Source organism: Aethalodelphis obliquidens, unplaced genomic scaffold (assembly GCF_003676395.1).
Source record: "Aethalodelphis obliquidens isolate GAN/ISIS:26980383/991018 unplaced genomic scaffold, ASM367639v1 scaffold45, whole genome shotgun sequence".
Lineage (NCBI taxonomy): Eukaryota > Metazoa > Chordata > Mammalia > Artiodactyla > Delphinidae > Aethalodelphis > Aethalodelphis obliquidens.
Window position 1 is genome coordinate 7,525,873 of NW_020837989.1, and position 20,388 is coordinate 7,546,260.

Consider the following 20,388-nt stretch of genomic DNA (forward strand, 5'->3'; position numbering starts at 1 on the left):
CAGAAAGGTAGAGTTTTTTTAATGAGCAGTCACAAAGCAAGCTTCAGGCAGAGGTGGCGCTGGAACTCCGTCTCAGGGCAGCAGCTCCAGCCTGGTGCCTAAGAGCTGTGTTAGGGGCACCCTGAGTGCTGCGGGTTTCCTTGCTCTGACCACCCCAGGTTCCCATCTCGGGGCTGGTGGCCTCCCATCCCAACCCTTGACTCACATGCCCCTTCCCCTCTCCCAGGGCATTGGTACCGATGAGAAGTGCCTCATTGAGATCTTGGCTTCGCGGACCAACGAGCAGATCCACCAGCTGGTGGCAGCGTACAAAGATGGTGAGAAGAGCGGGAGGGGCCCTTCAGGGTTTTTCAGATGCATAATGAAGGTGATCACAAGAGTAGGGACCCTAAGACTCTACCCATTCACCTTTTTTTTCTCCTTCCCTCTGTTCTGTCCATCCATCCAATAAGTACCTGCTCCGTGCTGGGCAGTGTGCTAGGTTCTCAGGATATGGCGGTGGGCATCCGTATAGTTCCTGCCTGAGAGCTTATAGATTAACGAGGTAGTGAGGGATACAGATAATAAACAGGTAAACAAATAAACATGACGGTGACTTGTTGTGGTGAAGTGTTATGAAAGAAACAAACAGAGAACAAGCATCCGACTTTAACTGGGGAGGACGTGCTTCAGACAGGTGGTCAGGGAAGCCTGTCTTGGGAGGAAATGAGAAGGATCCAGTTGTACACAGAGTGGGGAAGAAGACCCAGGAGAGGGAATGGCAAGACCAAAGGCCCTTGAGCGGAATAAGCCTGGTATCCAGTGCGAGCCTAGAGCCTAGGGCAGGACCGGATTACACAGGGCCGTGTAGGCCAAGAGAGAGAGACAGTGTTTATTCCAAGCCCAGTGGGAAACAGGCGCCCACGATGAATGTGGGCTTTAAGACAGTCACCCATGTTGCTGTGGATTGGAGAAGCAGAGAGAACAGTCAGAAGGCCGTAGCCACTCTCCAGGTGAGCGACGACGGTGTCTGGGGTAGGACAGCGCAGGTAGGGATAGAGAGACGTGGGTAGATTCCATCTCATCACATCATGGGTCAGTACAGAGAACTGTGAAAATACACCCGGGGTCTTGCCATGGCTGTCACGGAGACTGGGATTTGTAACAAATATCTGATCATTTTAGGGGCAGCAGGGACTTTTATCCTGGTTTCCTGGGGTGTCCTGGGGATGGGACTAGAGCTTGTGTTCCTTCCCCGCAGCCTACGAGCGAGACCTGGAGGCTGACGTCATTGGGGACACCTCTGGTCACTTCCAGAAGATGCTCGTGGTCCTGCTGCAGGTTGGTCCACCTTGGGGCCCTCCCCGAGCTCTCTGCCAGGGTGCAGGGGGCTGTGAGCACCTTCTCCCTGTTTTCCCAAACAGGGACGGGCCTCCTTGGTGGTTCTTCACATGTAAAGTCCTCCTTGGTGTTTTGTGGCCTCCCCCCTCCCTCTGCCCATCTTATCCTCAAACTTGAGATGGTTTCTCTCTGGCTCACCTGGGTGTGGAATCTGAGCGTCCAGGGTCTATTCTGTCCCCCGTGGCTTGCACAGGCAGGTGACCTGCATTTCTTTTCACATACCCTGTCTCTCTTGTGCTCCTGTGTCCTCCTTCCTCTCTCCGCACGTACCCCTTCCCCCTCCTCTCCAGCCTTGCTCCTGCCATGGCTTCCCCAGCCGCTGCACCTACCTGAGCTCACCAGCAGGGGCGCCAGCGGGGTCATAGCATCTCTGGAGCTGCCTGCGTGGCATTCCCCCATAGCCAAGCCCTGCTACTCCCTCCCACCCACGGATGACATAAAAAAGAGCGTAAAGATGCTGCACACTGGTGTCCGTGGCTGAGTTCTGCCTGCCCAAGTTGGGTTTCTTCCTTTGTTCATTTCCCCCCACATACGTTTTTTTTAAAAAAACACTTTGAGTTAGTTGCTAACATTTAAAACTCGGGAGATTTTGGTCCAAAACCAGATCTCTAGATTCTTTTGAATAATCGAAAGCTCTGGCAACAGCAGGCCTGCATTCTGCACGATTGCAGTGGCTGGAGTACACATCCCACCCTGCTGCTTCTCCTCTCCCTGCTCAGCCCCTTGGGAACAGGCATTGAGGTATCTCAAGTCCAGCTCCAAGGACCAAACTTTTAGGAAGGTTTATATATAAAGCCACCTCTTTGTTTCTTTCATTGCCCTCCCTCCCCTCATCTTACAGCAGCTGCTCCCAGTTCTTTTCCTCTTGTTACCATAACTATCCTCATTCGGTATTAAGCAGCTGCGGAATTATCAGGAGATGCTCTTCAAGAGTGGGAAAGCGTGGCCTTTGCCCCCATTTTCAAAGCTCATGTTCCGGACAGGAGCGTGCCAGCCTGTATCTTGGAGTCAAAGATGTGGCCTCCTCAATATCTAACATCTAGCAGGCGGTTACATGGCACGGATTGTAAGCGTACCGGCTCTGTCTCCTTAGGCTCGCTCCCAAAGAGAACCAGGGTGTTTGAGATCGTGAAATGCACAGTTCAGGGGGAACAGGAGATAAGCATAGGCTTGACCTCTGCCCACATAACTAGGAGCCCAGTATGGGGTGGAGGCACCTAGGAAGACCTTGGTTATTCTCAGGACTCCTCTGTTTGGTCCAAGCTCCAAGGATGAGGGAGAAGCCAGTGGGAGGGGCCCTATGATTTGCTGCAAAATAGATGCCGTGGTCTTTTTTTTTCTTTTTCTTTTTTTTTGGCTGCACTGCGTGGCGTGTGGGATTTTAGTTCCACAACCGGGGATTGAACCCAGGCCCTCAGCAGTGAGAGCTCGGATCATAACCACTGGACCGCCCAGGGAATTCCCAGGTGCTGTGGTCTTGATCCAGTGGCTGCTGTCAGTCTCTTCTCCTGGACACTCTGGGCCACCACGGTTTTCCCAGTCCTCCCTGTCTCTACCACTGGCATCCAGGCTTTGTCCTGGCTCTGGTATCTGAACCATGTGTTCCTTGTCTTTCTGCCCAGGGAACCAGGGAGGAGGATGATGTAGTGAGCGAGGACCTGGTGCAGCAGGACGTCCAGGTAAATCAGCACCAGTGGAGGTCCCCGGGCACAGCGAGGCAGCCCTGAGAGAGGGGAGAGGTTGGGCATGCAGGGAAGGGCTGGAGGCAGAGTAATTTGCATCAGATGCCAGAAATAACTGACTCACAGCCATCATTTATACAGTGCTTTGTTGAAGAAAGGACTTAAGTTAGCTTTCAAAGGTACACAGTATGTAAAGTTGGTGAGATGTATTTTGGAGCTTTTCATCATTTGTTCATTTATTCATTCAGTTAATTAATATTTATTGAACACTTACTATGTGCCAGGCATTCTGCCAAGCATTGGGGAATCCTAAATGAACAAAGTTGGACAGTACTGGGGAGACAGGCATATATTAATCACACAAACACCCTCCCTGTGGATATACCATACATTCCAGGTGTTTTGAGCCCCCACTATGTGCCAGTAACACTGCAGCAGTAGATACAGAGAATGTAAGACATAATTCCTGTTCTCGAGGAGCCCATGTCATAGTGGGAAGCAAGGCATATAACTATTATAATATACACTAGATCAAAGCTATAAAGAAACAGGAAGCCTAGAAGAGAGAGGGAAGGAAAGAGAACTCTGCCTAGGGACATCAGGAAGTGCTTTGAGAACAAATGGGACATTTAATCTGGGCCCTGAAGTTTGAGTAGGAGTTTCCCCAGAAAGAAAGGGAGAATATGCAAATGTCCTGAGGCTACCAATTAATGGCATGTTCAGGGATCTGGCAGCAGTTCTGAGTGGCTTGGCTGGTGAGTTCTGTCTCCTGCGGTCTCCTCTTTTAGTTAAGTCTCACCTCTTCCCCTTCAGGACCTGTATGAGGCAGGGGAACTGAAATGGGGAACAGATGAAGCCCAGTTCATTTACATTTTGGGAAATCGTAGCAAGCAGCACCTTCGGTTGGGTAAGCGCCAGAGAAGACCTACCGCTGCCCCCTTCGAGTTATGCCAAGAGTCCCTTTCTCGTTTCCTTTTCTGCTAAGGGAGCATGATAGCTGCCCCATCCACAACCCAAACACCAGTCTTGATTTTATTAGTTGGTGGTTTGTATAGGCCCTCATGAGAGGCTTAACAGGATGTTCAGCCCCTCCATCTCAGTACCAGTCCTGTCTTCATGTTGGAGCAGGAGGTGTACACAGTCCCTCACAGCAGACGCAGCAAGGCTGCATGGTGGCCGGTGATGTGCACGACCTCCCTGACCCCTCCCTAGGTGCCAGCCCTACCTTCATGGTGGCACTCCGGTCCTGGCCACTGTGCCTCCCCTTCTGAAGTCCCCATTCCTTCCAGTGTTATGGGGGTACTCTTGACACCCCTTTCTGTCTGTCGGACACAGTGTTTGATGAGTATCTGAAGACCACGGGGAAGCCGATCGAAGCCAGCATCCGAGGGGAGCTGTCCGGGGACTTTGAGAAGCTGATGCTTGCTGTGGGTACGTCCTGACATTGCATTCCTGGGGCCTTTGAGGGATTCAGGGATTCTGACACAGGAACGGGGAATTGTATGGTATGGAGGTGGGAAGGAGAAAACCAGATTGTCTGTTTGCAAGCCAGATATTTCAAGAGTCAGTATGTCTGAGCCTGGGGTAGGTTGTGTGTATGTGTTTCTTGGGGGAGAGCTACGGCCCAGCCCTCATCTTGCCCAGAGCTATCCCCCACCAACCCTATTTAAAGTAGTCAGGTTCTAGCCCGCTCTGCCAGCAAGATCCAGAGGTTCAGCTGGTACCTTTCTGTTGAGGAACTACCTTTCCCAGCCCCATCCCAGATGCTTCCCCACCTGACCCGGTTCCCTGTGAAACCCCGAAGGACTAGAAAGTGGAAGGGGGTCCTTGCAGTACACTCCCCACATTACAACAGGCCCATTTTCTGATTTCTCTGTCCCCTGGGTTTGTGATAAAAGTGGTGGGTCTGGGGTGCTCTAGGACTGCGGCTTTTCAGGAGCCAGGTTCTTCCCAGGTTTGAACTTGGTGACCCCCAAGGAACGGAAACAAAAAAGGGCTCGGGCCACCCCTTCGTCCCTCCGAGGCAGCCGGAATAACTACCTCTTCCTCCCTCTTCCCAGTGAAGTGCGTCCGGAGCACCCCAGAGTATTTTGCTGAAAGGCTCTTCAAGGCCATGAAGGTGCGTGGTGGGGTTGATGTGAGTGAGGTAGGGGGATGGGGGCTCTGCATGCCTCCACAGGACTGTTGGGAGTCTGACAAATCCTTGGGGTCCACCGGCCAAAGCGAGTGTTCAAGGCATTGACCACAGGACAGCGTGATGCCACTTGGTCCCAGGTGAGCTCCAGAGCCTGGAGTGCTGCCTGGTCACACACCTGTCCACCCAATACCTGCCCTGTCCTCATGATTGATCAGAGGGTGCAGTGACAGCCTGTCCAGCCGATCCAGCTAACCAGCTGGGTTGGAAGCCCATGCTTTTTTTTTTTTTTTTTTTTAATTTTTATTGGCGTATAGTTGATTTACACTGTTGTGTTAGTTTCAGGTGGACAGCAAAGTGAATCAGTTATACATATACATACATCTGCTCTTTTCTTTTTAGATTCTTTTCCCATATAGGCCATTACAGAGTATTGAGTAGAGTTCCCTGTGCTACACAGTAGGTCCTTATTAGTTATCAATTTTATACATAGTAGTGTGTATATGTCAATCCCAATCGGAAGCCCATGCTTTTTTAAATACTATTAAACAGAATGTTTATATACAATGTACGTAAATAAGTGAAAAACAGTTTGGCATTTTCTGCCAAGATTCGTGATGTTCATCCCTGAGACCCGGGTACTGAGGGTAGTGCTTCCCAGGACTTTACACACATGACACACAGAAAGTGGTGATATTCCCACAGTGCACCAGGCTGAATGAATTATTTGTTGCCAGAGGCCATAGGCCCAAAGTCCCTGCATGGCCATCCCACAAGGACAAGTGGCCTGTAGCCCATCCTCTGTCTTCCAGCGCCAGAGTGAGCTGGACAGCTGGGCCCCGCAGAGACGTTTGCCTGTATGATGTGTTCATAAGAACGTTCATAGCAGTGTTGTCCATATTATGAAAGAACTAGAAACAACCCAGTGTCCATCAGGAACATCATGGACAAATAAATGCATAGGGGTGTATTTACAGAGTCCCAAAATGTGCAAACCTAAACCACGTATTGCTTAGAGTTACAAAGTTAGGTAAAATTATGAGGGTATCAAGGATGGGAATGACATGAGGTGGGGGAGGAAGGAGATAAAAGCAGGAGGGACACACAGGGAGCTTTGGAGGGATTGGCAATTTGCTGCTTTCGTTCTTAACTTTAACATTTTATCTCAAAAAATTGTATTTTCAGTTGAGTTGGGGGCTGTCAGCACTCCAGCCCCCTCTCAACTCCCCGTCCCCCAAACCCGCTTGTCTTGCAGGGGCTGGGGACTCGGGACAACACCCTGATCCGCATCATGGTCTCCCGCAGTGAGCTGGACATTCTCGACATCCGGGAGATATTCCGGACGAAATATGAAAAGTCCCTGTACAGCATGATCAAGGTGAGGTGCTCACGGGGGTACAGAGAGGGCTGAGGAGCTCTCCCAAGAGAAAAGGCACTGTCCTGGAAAGTTGGGCATCTCATGGGGATTCCAGGAGCCTCAGCCTGTGGCACCTTCAGGAAATTTAAGGCAGCTCAGCAGAGGAGCAAGTGTCCAGGGTGCTTGTAAGACCTGAGGCACCTCTTTAGAGGAAGGCAGGGTGGGGCCATGAAGAGCATGAAGTTGAATCCAGGTTGAGGGCTCCATCCCTAGGGCAGTGAGAGGTCAGCCTCCTGAAGGCAGCAGGAGGCACTGAAGAACACAAAGGAGGGTTTATTTGGGACCTGTTGGCCCTGGGCCAGGCAATGACTCTGGGCTGTCCAGCCCAGGAGACTGGAGACAGGAGACAGATGCAGAGCTGGTTGAGTTCTCCTTGTTTCAGGTGAGTGGGATAAAGCTTTCTGAGTTCAAGCTGAGCTCCCCAAAGTGTGTTTCTTTTTTTTTTCTTTATAAATTTATTTATTGATTTACTGATTTTTGGTTGCGTTGGGTCTTTGTTGCTGCGTGCAGGCTTTCTCTAGTTGCGGTGAGCGGGGCCTACTCTTCGTTGCGGTGCTCGGGCTTCTCATTGCGGTGGCTTCTCTTGTTGCGGAGCACGGGCTCTAGGCACACGGGCTTCAGTAGTTATGGCTCACGGGCCCTAGAGCACAGGCTCAGTAGTTGTGGCACATGGGCTCTGTTGCTCCGCGGTATGTGGGGTCTTCCCGGACCAGGGATCGAACCCGTGTCCCCCCTATTGGCAGGCGGATTCTTAACCACTGCGCCACCAGGGAAGGCCCCCAAAGTGTATTTCTAAATAGGAATTGTATAGGCATTGTGTGCAAAAATGTCCCATGGAAAACGTTTGGGAAAAAGTAGAATAAGCAAAGATAAGTCAGCTTCTTTACCTCAGCACTTCTCACAGCCTTCACGTTAGTATGTCCATTACGAGGCTCCAGGAGGGATATAGACTATGCCGTGTCTGTCAACTGTACATTTGTTTGTTAGGTTTCGGCACTCCCAATGTTTTTGCTCAGGGAGCCCTATCTTATGGACTGTTTCATGTGGGAGAGCATGGCTGGGGCTTATCTGGTGGCAGGGGTGTGCTGAGGCCAGCTGTCTGGGGAAGGCATCTCTTCTTAATTCCACATTCAGTAAAGGCATATCGGTAGCTTGGAATTGTCCATTGGAGGTATTTACACCATGGAAATTGGCAAATGCTACCAATCAGGGCTTTTTTTTCTTTTTTTCCCAGAGAGCCAGTTGTTACTACTTACCAGTACACCACTTTTTGGTCTCAGCCACCTCCAGACAGGAGGAGAGTCAGGGCTGCTGTGAATACGTGGACAGCCTCCCCCTGTTTGGGGGAGAACCTCCCCTCCTTGTCTGAGAGGACCCCAGGGCTGAGTGAGAGGTAACCTTTCTCTGTCTTTCTCCCCAGAACGACACCTCTGGCGAGTACAAGAAGACTCTGCTGAAGCTGTGTGGGGGAGATGATGAGTAAGTGACCTCCCGGCCGAGGGCTGGAGGGCGTGGCCTCGGGCGTGGCCGCAGTCGTGGCCGGTCAGGATTCTCTTGGCCTCATCTGGATGGATGGGTGGATGGATGGATGGATGATGGATTGGATGGGCTTGGGGATTCCCCGAAGGTCAGAGCCCCACACAGGTGAAAGTCTGCGTGTCCATGTATGTGCACATGAGTGTGGTCTCCCATACATGGAGACGTCTACTCCTGTGAACTTGGAAATCAGCCTGGGGGTGTGGACCAGGAATCAGAATATGAGGGTCTAGGCCCTGCTACTTTCTTCGCAGGTGCTTCTCGGTTTCATCATCTGTTAAATGGAAAAAATACAGATGCCTGCTCTGACTCCTTGTTTATTCACCATCTCTATTAAGTACTCTCCATGTGCAGGCATTGAGGGGAAGCACAGTGCTGATGCCTCCGGCCTAGAAAAGCACACAGACCAGGGTGTACGTACATGATGGGGAAGTATACGAGCCTCTGCGAGCCCTCAGAGGGTGCACTATGCCAGACAGGGCGGGGAAGCTCCTGGAGATAATGAGGCTGAGATGCAAGGAGGAAGGTGAAGAGGTGAAGACAGGGCCTGGAGGGAGAGTGTTTGGGGTGGAGAGAGGGCCTAGAGAGGAGAAGGCACAGCCTGGTTCATTTATGTAACTGAGGTCACACTTCTGTAGCATGCTGGGGAGAGATGAGGCTGAGAGGTGGGCAGGGTCTGGGGCCTCCTGCTGGCACACGAACCTCACCTAAGGGTAGCAGAGAACCAGCCATTGGAGGCGTTAAATTGGGGCATGACTTGACCAGATTTGGGTGCTAGGAAAGGAGCTACAGGTACTCTGATTTCCCTTCTCTGGGGCTTCTAATGATCCAGTTAAGTAGGGAATACGAGAGCCTCCCGTTTACCTTTGTTAAGCGCCTTAGGGGCTGATGCAGTTCAGCAGATATTTACCTGGCAACTAATAAACCGGGGTGCTTGGCAGAAGGAGAGGTAGAGATGGCGTGGCCCTAAGCTGGTCATGGACGTGTCTGAGAGGGGAGACTTGGATAGAAGTCACTCAAATTATAAAGAGGAAAGGGGAGGTTGAGGGACTAGAGAAATCATCTCCTGCGTGGGGCCTGGCGCCAGGAAGGCTGCTGCTCAGAGCCAGCATGGTGGGGGGGGGGGGGGGGGGCAAGAGGGGGGAGAAGGTTCTCAGAGGTGGAGGGAGGGCTATGGTGAATGGGTGAGGCCCAGGCTGCAGAGAAGGGAAAGCCAGATGGATTTACTTAAAGTGTGTGTGCATGAGTGTGTGTGTGTGTGTGTGTGTGTGCGCTTGTGTTGTGTGTGTGAGTGTTGCCCACGATGACCTTCCCTCCTGTCCTCTCCCTAACACCCTCCGTTCCAGTGCTGCTGGCAAGTTCTTCCCGGAGGCAGCGCAGGTGGCCTATCAGATGTGGGAACTTAGTGCAGTGGCCCGAGTAGAGGTCAGACCCTCCCCCCACCCCGCCTGCTTGACCTCCTGACCACAGTTTCCACTCTTCTGCTCTCACCTTCCTGCTGCTCTGGTTGGCACCCAGCTGCCCCCTGGTGGCCAACCCGAGACATTGAGTCTCACGTCTTGAAGCTTCCTGTTCTCTGCGGAGTGATGGATGGGTGGGTGGGCACTCTGGTGTTGGCATCTGATTCCTGCGTTCACCTCTCACATGCTGGGGGGTGTTCTGCTCCACTAACTACTAACAGACCTTGCCAAATGGAGACTTGGTTGGTTCAGTAGCGGGGCCTGTCCCATCCTGGGTCCGACAGTTGGGTTTTGGAGGCATGAAAACTGAGAACAGCTGGGCACCCCTGGGTGCACTGGGGGATTCTTGGTCATCCTGACCATCCTCAGACCCAGAGTCCACACAGGGCAAGAAGGAAAGGTTTCACAGAAGTACTCAGGGCAAACGCATCCAGGGACTGGTAGCCCTTGGCCCCTACGAAAATATTTGGAACCTAGGACTCTATTACTCACTCGCTAGCTACCTTTGGCGGGTCCCCACCTCTCTCTGTCTCCATCTCTCAGACGAGGCTGTTCGACATGGCAGTCTGGATGCCCTCCAAGGGCTCTTGTGCTCTGATGTTATAGGACGGCGTTTCCCCAATCATAAGGCAAGAGCTGTCATCGCAGATGATGTTAAGTCATATGAGAAATGAATTGCGTTTTTCTTCTGGGGAGGGGGACCTCCATGGCATTAAATAACACTGAGTCCCCATAGTGAGAAAGCTGCCCCACTTCACTTTCATCAACCTTATTGTTAATGTCAAAGAAGGAGTCTCAGTTTGGTGCCACGTCTTTGCCATAGTCGCTAATTTCCCCTTTTCACAAAGAGCTGAGAGAGCTAGCTTCAGGTTCACAGCTGCTGGCAAGCAACGGTGTCTTGTTAAATTAGGTGGTATTTGAAAACATGTGTTTTGTTTTTATGACATTTATTTTCATGGGTTATTATCAGTTTATGGCACATGACACCAACTTTCTATTCATGATAGTGATATAAAATTATTTTCATTCATTAATTCATTGAGCAAATTTTTTTTGAGAGCTTACCCCTGTGTCAGGCACTGCTGCAAGCTCTTGGGGTATATCAAAGAAAGAAATGGACCAAAATCCCTGCCCTTTAGGCATATTTAAATACACTTCAAAATGAATGCATTTAAATAAAACAGAAAAGAAGCTGAATTAAGTTAAAATATTAAGAAATAACATAGGATGTACACAAATATAGAAAACATTATGAAGTCATTCAGGAGTGACTGAAATTTGGGCAACTCTGTTCTGGTATTTCAGAACATTTCAGTTGCCTTTTCAGGGAGAGTGTTTCTCTAAGAGGCAAAAAGACCTTGGCAACAGGGCAGGGTTCCGAGGGACTGGGTTCCAGTGCAGCTGGGCCAGAGCTGACTCCTGGGGCAGGAGCCCGGCCTCTCTTCCCCTGACAGCACTTGACCTGCTCCCAGGCCTGGGTCTGTCGCTCTCCTCCCTCTCTCAGCTCTAGGGCAGGGGTCTGTCTGCTGTGCCTTCACCCCCGCCTCTTTCCCCCCAAGCTGCTTGGTTTGGGGCTCATGGGGAAAAAGCCTCCCCTCCCTCGCATGCTCCTCTCTTGGCCTGGCCCCCGGGGGGCCTCCAGGCACCTGCTGAGTCACTTTCTGCTTCTTGCAGGTGAAAGGAACTGTGCACCCAGCTGGTGACTTTAACCCTGACACAGATGCCAAAGCCCTGCGGAAAGCCATGAAGGGACTTGGTAAGGGGCATGTGAAAGGGACCAGGTTGGCCTCTGGAGCAGCAGGGGTGTCAGGTCTGGCAATGGGCCTGGCAGGGGCAAGAGCTGAGGCCTCAGACTGGGATCTGCAGGATGACGAGCACTTTATTTGCTTTGAGTCTCCACCACCCTGGAGCCTCCAGCTGCCTAGGTCTAGGGAGGAGAGGAGTGAGGGCGTTTGTAAGGAACATTCCCAGAGACCAAGGTGCTCCCAGGCCCTGGTATAGAAAAAAGTACTAGGTGATAAGGCTGGGTTTTTGCTCTGGCTTTGCTGCGGACTCACTGTGTGACTTTGGGCAAGTCCCGTAACCCACCTGGGGGTCTCAGTATCTCCGTGCATAAAATAAGGGATGTGGACCCTGTAACCCAAGAGGCCATTTCTGGTGTGGGAACACCCCCTGCTGGTTGCCCACATCCAGGCCTCCGTTTGGCTTAGATGAGAAGAACCACCTGTGGGTGGGTGGCCTGTCCTCAGGAAGGCCAGCGGGGACAGAGCATCTGGGTTTGGCTTCCGTTGCCCTTTCTCCCCCGTCTGTCTAACAGCACCTCCCAGGGGAGCTTGGGCTAAGTCTTTTACCTTCTGGGCCTCATTTTCATTTGTCTCATGGGAATAATAATATCTACCAAGCATATCTAGGACTGTAAGATGACAGGGGTAAAAATGCTCTTGAAAGATAGAGTCCTTAAAAAATAACTAACTAAATAAATAAAGACAGAGTCCTGTGCCAGGTCTGAGGTTGATGGCATTGATCTGAGGGGCAGGAAATGGTACCCTGATGCCTTCCAGAGTCAACCTGCTGTGGTTAGAGGGACTTGGGGTCCAGCTTTCAGGGCATTACAGAGAAAGGACGCAGGGTCCCCAAAAGGACTTAGGTTGTCAGGTTGGAAGGATCCCTTAGTAACCCCTCCAGCTCTTCGTGAAACAGAAGGGGAGGGGACTTGTCCAAGGGGATGGCCATTGCCAGAGCTGGGACTAGAACTCAGAAACCCTGGCTCTCCACCCAGTGCTCTCTGCTCCCCCAGGGGTCTTTGTTTCCTCAACTAGTGACACAACAGAAAGAAGTGCAGAAGGAATCCAGGGGAAGTTAGTGTCTTGGGCCAGAAGCAAGGCTCCTGCAGGGACTTGGGGGCATAAGACTGCCTATCTTGGCCTCTACCCTGACAAAAGTGGATGGGGCCCATCACTGGGGGAGATGGGAGAGCTGGGCCAAGGCCTTCCTCTGAACTGTGGTTTTGGGGACTCAGGAACTGACGAGGACACCATCATTGACATCATCACGCACCGCAGCAACGCCCAGCGGCAGCAGATCCGCCAGACCTTCAAGTCTCACTTTGGCCGGGTAAGGGCCTCAGCCTGGGCCCTGGGCCCCACGTCCACGCTCCTCCTTGGAGGGAGCTCGGCCTGTCACAGCCAGCTCTGCACCTGGGTCTTCATGGCAGTGGGACCCCCCGCTGTGGCCACGTGTTCTTGGAGTGTCTCCGGCACTGGATTTGGGCTGCCTGCACACACACCTCTCCCTCCCACTGCACCCCGGGTTCCTTGTGGTCAGGAACACGTGTGTGACTGGCTCCACTTAGAACTTCGATCAGGGATGTGAGTTGTGTTAGTGGCATCTAGTTTTGGCTGACCAGTTTCCCCAGGATGGAAATGGCACTGCCCCCTTTCCTTCTGTGTCTCCTGCCTCCAAGGAGAACAAGCAGGTCTTCCTCCAGCTTGGTTTTTTTCCCCCACCCTCTTTGGCTTCCTCAAAACAGTGAACCCAGTGTCAGCCAAGACAGACACAGGCTCCCACGATCCCTGCATCCACGTGGAGCCCCCGTCTCCTCCTTCCATGTCTCCTCCCTGTTCCAAGTCACATGTGGGCAAGTGCTGATGTTGGCGTGACCTTGGTTCTGCTCTCTGCAGGACTTGATGGCTGACCTGAAGTCTGAGCTCTCTGGAGACCTGGCGAGGCTGATTCTGGGGCTCATGATGCCACCGGCCCATTATGATGCCAAGCAGTTGAAGAAAGCCATGGAGGTAAGGTGTGGGCACCAAGGGAGTAGGGTCCAGTCTCTGTGGGTGCTGTGGGTGACACAGGCACTCCTCCCAAGCCCAGGTGTGTTGGGTGTAACTCCTTGGTAGAGCCCCTCCCACACCTATCCTGGGCTCAGTGTCTTAGCTCAGTTCCCTGTCTCATCAACCCACAAAGGCAAGGCTTCTCTTTTGTTCCCATTTTACAGATGAGGAAGCTGAGGCTCAGAGCTTAAGTTACTTGGTTAAAGTCGTAGCACTAGGAAGTAGCAGAGCTGGAATTTGGATCAAGTCTGTCTGATTCGAGTGCCTGACTTGACAACCACATGAAACCACTAGAGTTTTCGGCTCCTCAAGGATTAAGAGGAGAGCAGACATTCCCTGGGCAAAGCAAATTGAGATTATTGTCCTTTTAAAATTCCTGGATGAAAAAATGAATGACTTAAAAACATGGAATTAGGAGAAGGATGGGGCTAGACCATGGATCTCAGAACACTCTGAGGATAAGGCTGTCCTCATCACACACCAGCTTTTAATAAAGAGACTGTTGAAGCTTTCCTTCAGGTCAGAGAACCCAGAGACCAGTTGACCACTGGGCAGTAACCTCCCAGGACAGAGATACGTCTTACCTTTTTTTATAGCCGTTGCCCCAGCAGCTTGCACAGTGTCTGGCACATAATGGGTGTTTAATAGATATTTGAATCCGTCAGTCAGCCAGTCTTGTCTGCCTCCCTTCCCTCCCCCAAGGTGGAGACCTTAGAATAATAGTTTCCTCAGCTGCCTCAGTCCATGTATCATCCATCAAATCCGGATGTAAACAAATGTACCTTGTTGTTTTCCTTAAAGCACGGAACTTGTTGTTTTCTTCTGACAAATATGTGTTCACCATGAAAGCTTGGGAAAACATACACAGAGCAAAAAAGAAGAAAATAAAAATCATCTGTGATCCCTCACCCACCCGGAGACCGCAATCACTGTTACACTGTGATGCATGTCCTCTGTCCTTTTTATGTACTTAGATATAAATATTTATATTCAGATATGTATGCATATAAGCATTTTTATACACACACACACACACACCCATATCCTGTATATTCTTTTCTTTTTAAAATTTTTGATCCAAAGCACTTCTCATGGGAGGTTCTGGAAATCTTTACAAGCTAGGATGGTCCCTTGATCGTGCCAAGGTCTGGTCTGGGGGCCACATCTGAGGGTAAAAAGAAAATTAGGGAAGGCTTGGTCTGAGCGTTGACCGCCTGCGTGGTTTCTTGGAGCAGGGGTCTCTTTGACCTGGGCCCGTCGGGCCTCTGTACGGGGGTCGGGGCTGTGGTTCAGATCCTCTTTGCCTTGACCTTCTAGGGAGCCGGCACAGACGAAAAGGCTCTCATCGAAATCCTGGCCACTCGGACCAACGCCGAAATCCGGGCCATCAATGAGGCCTATAAGGAGGGTGAGTGTGGGAGGCCTGGGGCCAGTGCCGCTGGGAGGTGTGGGCGGAAGAGCAGGTCCCCCAGCTCCTGGCCTCACCCTACAGCCCTGCCCCATCTCCCTCCTCTCAGGCCACGAGGCTTTGATAAGCCCGTTGCGTGTGCCCAGCCCTGTGTCTGGGAAAAAGGTGCCCCAGACGGAGTCCCAGCAGGACAGAGGCCTGGAGGTAGAAGAGGGTTTGACTGGGAGTGGGAGAGAGAGCACCCAGGCCACTGGGGAGAGAGGGTGGCTTCATGGGCGTTTGGCCTGTGCAGTCACACAGGGCCCCACATTCAGAAGGCCCTGTGCCTGGTTACATGCTTTGCTGTCACCGTCTTGAAAGTTTTAATAAATTTTTAACAAATGATCCCATATTATCCTGAAGAACCTTGCGTGTCAGTCAAAAACATTTTAAGCATTTTCTCTTCTGAGCAGCTTTAAAATGGTAGAGTCTTTGAGCAGGGAAGTGACATGATCAGAGCTGTGCTTTTGTGTCCAGCAACTGCCATGCAGAAGCGAAGGTAGGAAAGAGAGTGAAGACAGAGAGGCTGTTGTATGGGAGCGGGGAGAGGCACTGAGCCCTCAGCAGGGACAGGAGCAGAGGGAGATGATGGACCGATGGGCACATCACTGTCAAAATCAACAGGAGGGTAGCTGGATGCCCCCAAGAGCCAACTACAAACTCCTTCATCTCCACCACCCCGCCAGCACTGCTCTGACTTCAGTCTGCCCTTCTAGGACCCCTTCCCCATCCCATGTCCTTCTTGGCCAGCAGGTGCCCACACCTCCTTTCTCTGTCTTAGACTATCACAAGTCCCTGGAAGATGATCTGAGCTCAGACACGTCCGGCCTTTTCAAGAGGATCCTCATCTCTCTGGCCACGGTGTGTGAATTCACGGCCCCAGGCCTGCTTGGCCCTCTGGGGCCCTGGGAGTGGGGGAAGGGTTGCTGCAGGGAAGGGCAGGGAGTTAGGAGTCCACTCCTGATGAGGAGAGGATGTCTTCCCCTGCTGCCTCCTCAGAGTCTTACCACTGAGGCAGTTACTACTTGTGCAATGCCTTCTCCATTGTTCACTTTTCAAAGCTGGCTTAGTGCCCTCTTCTCCAGGCAGCCTTCCCTGATTGCCCTCAACCTGGCTTTTTGGGCTCCCAGCTGACAGAACAAAGCCATGTAGGTGACCTTTGCCTGTGTCATCATCCAAGAGCTTCTGTTACCATCTCTTGAATTCTCGCAACCCAGGCGCCAGGCCCTGATGCAGTTATGGCAAGCTCAGTGTGTCTGAGTCAGGCATCGGGCTAAGCGCCTTCCCAATGTTTGTGTTAATGCTCATGACTGCCTACCTTATGAAGGCAGGTTTATTGTCCCCATGTTACACATGAGGGTGAGGATTCAGAGAGGTGAGTGGCTGAGCAAAGTCCTGTGGCTACTGAGGGACAGAGAGGGTGGATGTTTGGAGGCTGAACTTTCTTACTGGTCCTGCTACAGGGGAACCGTGAGGAGGGAGGAGAAGATCGGGACCGGGTGCGGGAAGATGCCCAGGTGAGACACCCCACCCCATCCCCTGCCCAGTGACTCCAGCTGACATCTGTCCATGCCAGGCCCTGGCTATCTGGGAGTGGGGAAGGCATCTGGCAGGACATGGCTGGTGTGACCGGCTACACTTAGACTTTTGGCTTCTGCACCTCTCCACCCTTAGAAGTGAGACTAGAACACTTTCCAGATCTTTCAGAGAGAGGCTTGGGAGGGTGGTGCTGATTCTACTGACATTTCCTATGTGAAGAGTAGAGCTCGAGCCCTAGACCCTCAGAGCTAGAAGGAACCTATGGATGGTCCAGGTCAGGCCCCTCATGTTACAGTTGGAAAATGGAGGCCCCGAGAGCGTGAATGGCTTCTGAAAGTCACACAGCAAATCAGTGGCCCAGGTGGAATTGACCCAGAGGGCGCTGGTCTGGGAGCTTGCTGGGAAGGGGGCCTGAGTGCTAAAGGTCTCAGTTTATTATCCATAAAATGTGACCAAGTCGAAGAGAATGTCCTGGGAGACCTAGAAAGGGAGTTCATCGAGGGCTGGGGTCTTTGTTTTGCTCACTGATGTATCCAAAGTGGCACATGGTTGGTACTCAATATATATCTGTTGTTGAGTGAATAGGGGGGCAGGGGGTTCTATAGGGTCTCCTGGATGCTCTGCTGCTACCCTGCTTCTAAGGCTGATGAGCTTGAGGTCTGGAGATGGCTTCTCATGGAGGCTGGACAACCCCAAATCCATTGTCCCTCTGGGTCCCCATGGATGGGGAGTCCCTGTTGAGGCCATCTGCACTGTCCCCACTCACCTGTGCCTTTTTTCCGGCATCCTCTGGCCCGGCCCAGGTCCAGGGGTCAGGCATAGATACCACAGCCAGTGTTTCCAGCCCCCTTCTTTTACAGTTGGTGGGTTGAAAAGAGCCCTGATAGACTGGGAGTCAGGGCAGCAGCCCTGTTCTGAATTCTACCCACAGAGGTGTGAAATGTTACAGCACCCTCTGAGCTGAAGAATCTGTACCTGTAACCCGACAACTACAGAACTATTACAGTGTGTACTGAGTATGATGCTGAGGCTATTTCATACTTTGGTATGACCCCATTTTCTTACTGGAGGAAAAATGAAGCCCCTTACCTATCCAAGGATACAGTTTGTAAGTGGCCAAGGTGTGATTTTAAGCCGGGCTTGCCTGACTCCACAACCTGCCCTTAATACCATTTAATATCCTCCAGGACCCAGTATAGTAATTTCCCTGCAGCTTCCAAACCAGGTAGCTGCTGGTATCTAGTTTTCCTGCCCCTTGTTTGGAATACAGTTGTCAGAAGCTACAGGGTTCCATTCAGATAAGGTATTCCAAATGTGTTATAGATATGTTTAGGGGGGCTAGCCTGGGAACCCAGTCTAGGGAAGCCCCCCACTAGACTGGCTTGCTGAGACCACATTTCATGCCATCATTCAGCAGGTATTTATTAAGTACTGCTGTGAGCAGCCCCATTGTGCCATTAAGGGTCTTTGAACCTGGCTTTCTCCTGAAAGCTCAACCCAAATCCATCCATCACCCTGAAATTCATCCTCCGGGGAATTCTACTTGGTGCCTGGTCCGCCTAGGAGGCTGTGCTTCTAGTTGCTGCCAGAAGGGGGCAATGGTGGGCCTCGCTGGCAGCTACTTTTCAGGAGAGAAGCCGGGAGAGAGAACCTGGGTGGAGTCAACCAAGGGAGCCAGAGCCAGACCCCGCCCAACTCAGCTGCTTCTCCAGATTCACAGTTGCTAGACCCTGATCTTGATGTGGACTCATTTCCTTATAGCTAGAAATATTTTGTTTCTCAAGTAATACAAATTATTTTGTAGAAACTTTAGAAAATAGACAAGCAAAACCAAAAAAAAAACCCCATAACCTACTACTAATAATAGCTATTGTTAATATTTTAGAATATATTATTCTAGTTGTCTTTTTATGTATTTATAAAAATGGATTCCTGATTTATAACAGTTAAAAATGAGTATTCTGTGAATACGGTAACATGTTTTTAAAAAATCAATAGCATCATTTAATGGCTAAATACTTAAGAATCTACCAAACTTCTTTTAAAAAGCCCTCTCCCTGGCAACCAACTCTCATCACATTCATGATTGTTTTCCTTAGAATAGATTTCTAGAGGTGAATTGGGAATGCTGGAGGAAAATGTATACAAAAATTGAAGGCATTTCACATGCAGAGCCAAGGTCCCCCAGAAAAATAATGACATTAGTGCTTGACGGTGTGTGCTTGCTGGTTGTACACCTCCTCCTTCCCAGGCTCTCACTCTGGGCATCGAGAACAACCTCAAGCTCTTGGAAATCTGGGTCTGTTACGATCAGGTGACATATGGCCAGTGTTTACCTGTTGCCCCACAGTATTGCAAATAGCTTGCTCTTTACTCTCAGTGTTCCAGTGTGAGCAGTAAATCATGTAAGTAATCTAATTATTATAGACCCAGAGTGAAATGAAGAATTGTGGCCATTTTTAGATAATTCAATCTCCAGGTTATTTTTTAATATAACAGCTTTATTGAAATATAATTTGCATACTATCTATTGACCCATTTAAAGAATACAATTCGGTGGTTGCTAGTGTCTTCACAGACTTGTGCAACCATCACCACAGTAATTTTAGAACATTTCATCATCCTAAAAAGAAACCCAGTACATATTGCGGTTCCTCTCATTTCCTCCCAACCCCCCAGCCCTAGGCAATCACTAATCTACTTTCTGCCTATATAGATTTACCTATTCTGGACATTTCATATAAATGGAATCCTACAATATACGGCCCTTTGTGGCTACTTTCTTTCACTTTATTGTAATATTTTCACAGTTTGTCCATATCATAGTATATATCAGTACTTTATTCCTTTCCATTGCCAAATAATATTTCATTGTATGGATATATTACTTTTTTTTTTTAACCTCCATTCATCAGCTAATAGGCATTTGGGTTGTTTCTACTTTTTAGCTATTATGAATAATGCTACCATAAACATTTGTGTACAAGTTTTTATGTGCACGTATGTTTTCATTTCTCTTGGGTGTATGTCTACGAGTAGAATTGCTGGGTCATGTGGTAACTCTAACTTTTGGAGATTAATTTTGGCATGAAGTGGCTCAGCTAATAAGGAAAAGCTTTTGTGTTGAATATCTGGAAAATTATTGTAGTTACCCACTGCATTTTTCATATTACAAATAGGATGGTCTTAAAGCGCTTTGAAAAAACAAATATATCTGGGGGTTCTTCTCATCCAAATAAGTAAAGAATCTTGACACTTTAGATTCCATTTTGTTTAATTTTTTAAACATCTCCCTCTTTTTAATAGCAATACTAGACTTTTTAGCATAACTTTTAAAAAAAACCTGTGGTAAAATGCACGTAACACATTGTACAATTTACCATCTTAACCTTTCTGAAGTGTACAGTTCATTGGCATTAAGTACATTCACGCTGTTGTGCAGCCATCTCCACCATGCAGCCACTGATCTCTTCATCTTGCAAAACTGAAACTCTGTACCCATTAAACAGCAACTGCCTACTCCCCCTCCCCCCAGCCCCTGGCAACCACCATTCTGCTTTCTGTCTCCATGAAGTTGACTACTCTAGGGACCTCATATACTTGAAATCATACAGTATTTGTCCTTTTGTAACTGGCTTATTTCACTTAGCATAATGTCCTCAAGGTGCAACCAGGTTGTTTTTAATATGGAAAAGTGTAAATAAAAGCCAGAAGCATCCCATAATCCTAGTAGCTCTGATAACTCCTATTTGACTTAAAAAAAAAAAATTAACGTATTTGCATGTTGAGGAAATGTAAACATAAAATTTCAGGAAAAATAAAACAAAATGCAAAAGCTCTTCCCCCCCCCCCGCCCCGCCCCGTCCTTCTCCTTGAAGGTGACCGCTGTTAACAGTATCTTGACTACCCCTCTAGCACAACTTCCCAGTAAATATGTAAGAGTGAGCATACATTTATCTT

General features: G+C 50.0%; 1 protein-coding gene across 2 annotated transcripts in view; it reads left to right on the plus strand.

The window, feature by feature from the left end:
• ANXA6 (annexin A6) overlaps positions 1 to 20,388 on the plus strand; it is a 52,064-nt gene that overhangs the window by 17,765 nt on the left and 13,911 nt on the right. For both annotated transcript variants that reach the window (XM_027081502.1, XM_027081505.1), the window contains exons 6-20: positions 227 to 317; positions 1,241 to 1,320; positions 3,003 to 3,059; positions 3,876 to 3,969; positions 4,398 to 4,493; positions 5,123 to 5,181; positions 6,452 to 6,574; positions 8,034 to 8,092; positions 9,496 to 9,574; positions 11,284 to 11,365; positions 12,629 to 12,723; positions 13,290 to 13,403; positions 14,760 to 14,850; positions 15,671 to 15,750; positions 16,353 to 16,406. In XM_027081502.1, coding sequence (XP_026937303.1) covers positions 227 to 317; positions 1,241 to 1,320; positions 3,003 to 3,059; positions 3,876 to 3,969; positions 4,398 to 4,493; positions 5,123 to 5,181; positions 6,452 to 6,574; positions 8,034 to 8,092; positions 9,496 to 9,574; positions 11,284 to 11,365; positions 12,629 to 12,723; positions 13,290 to 13,403; positions 14,760 to 14,850; positions 15,671 to 15,750; positions 16,353 to 16,406 — 1,254 coding nt within the window. The remainder of the gene's footprint in view (positions 1 to 226; positions 318 to 1,240; positions 1,321 to 3,002; positions 3,060 to 3,875; positions 3,970 to 4,397; positions 4,494 to 5,122; positions 5,182 to 6,451; positions 6,575 to 8,033; positions 8,093 to 9,495; positions 9,575 to 11,283; positions 11,366 to 12,628; positions 12,724 to 13,289; positions 13,404 to 14,759; positions 14,851 to 15,670; positions 15,751 to 16,352; positions 16,407 to 20,388) is intronic.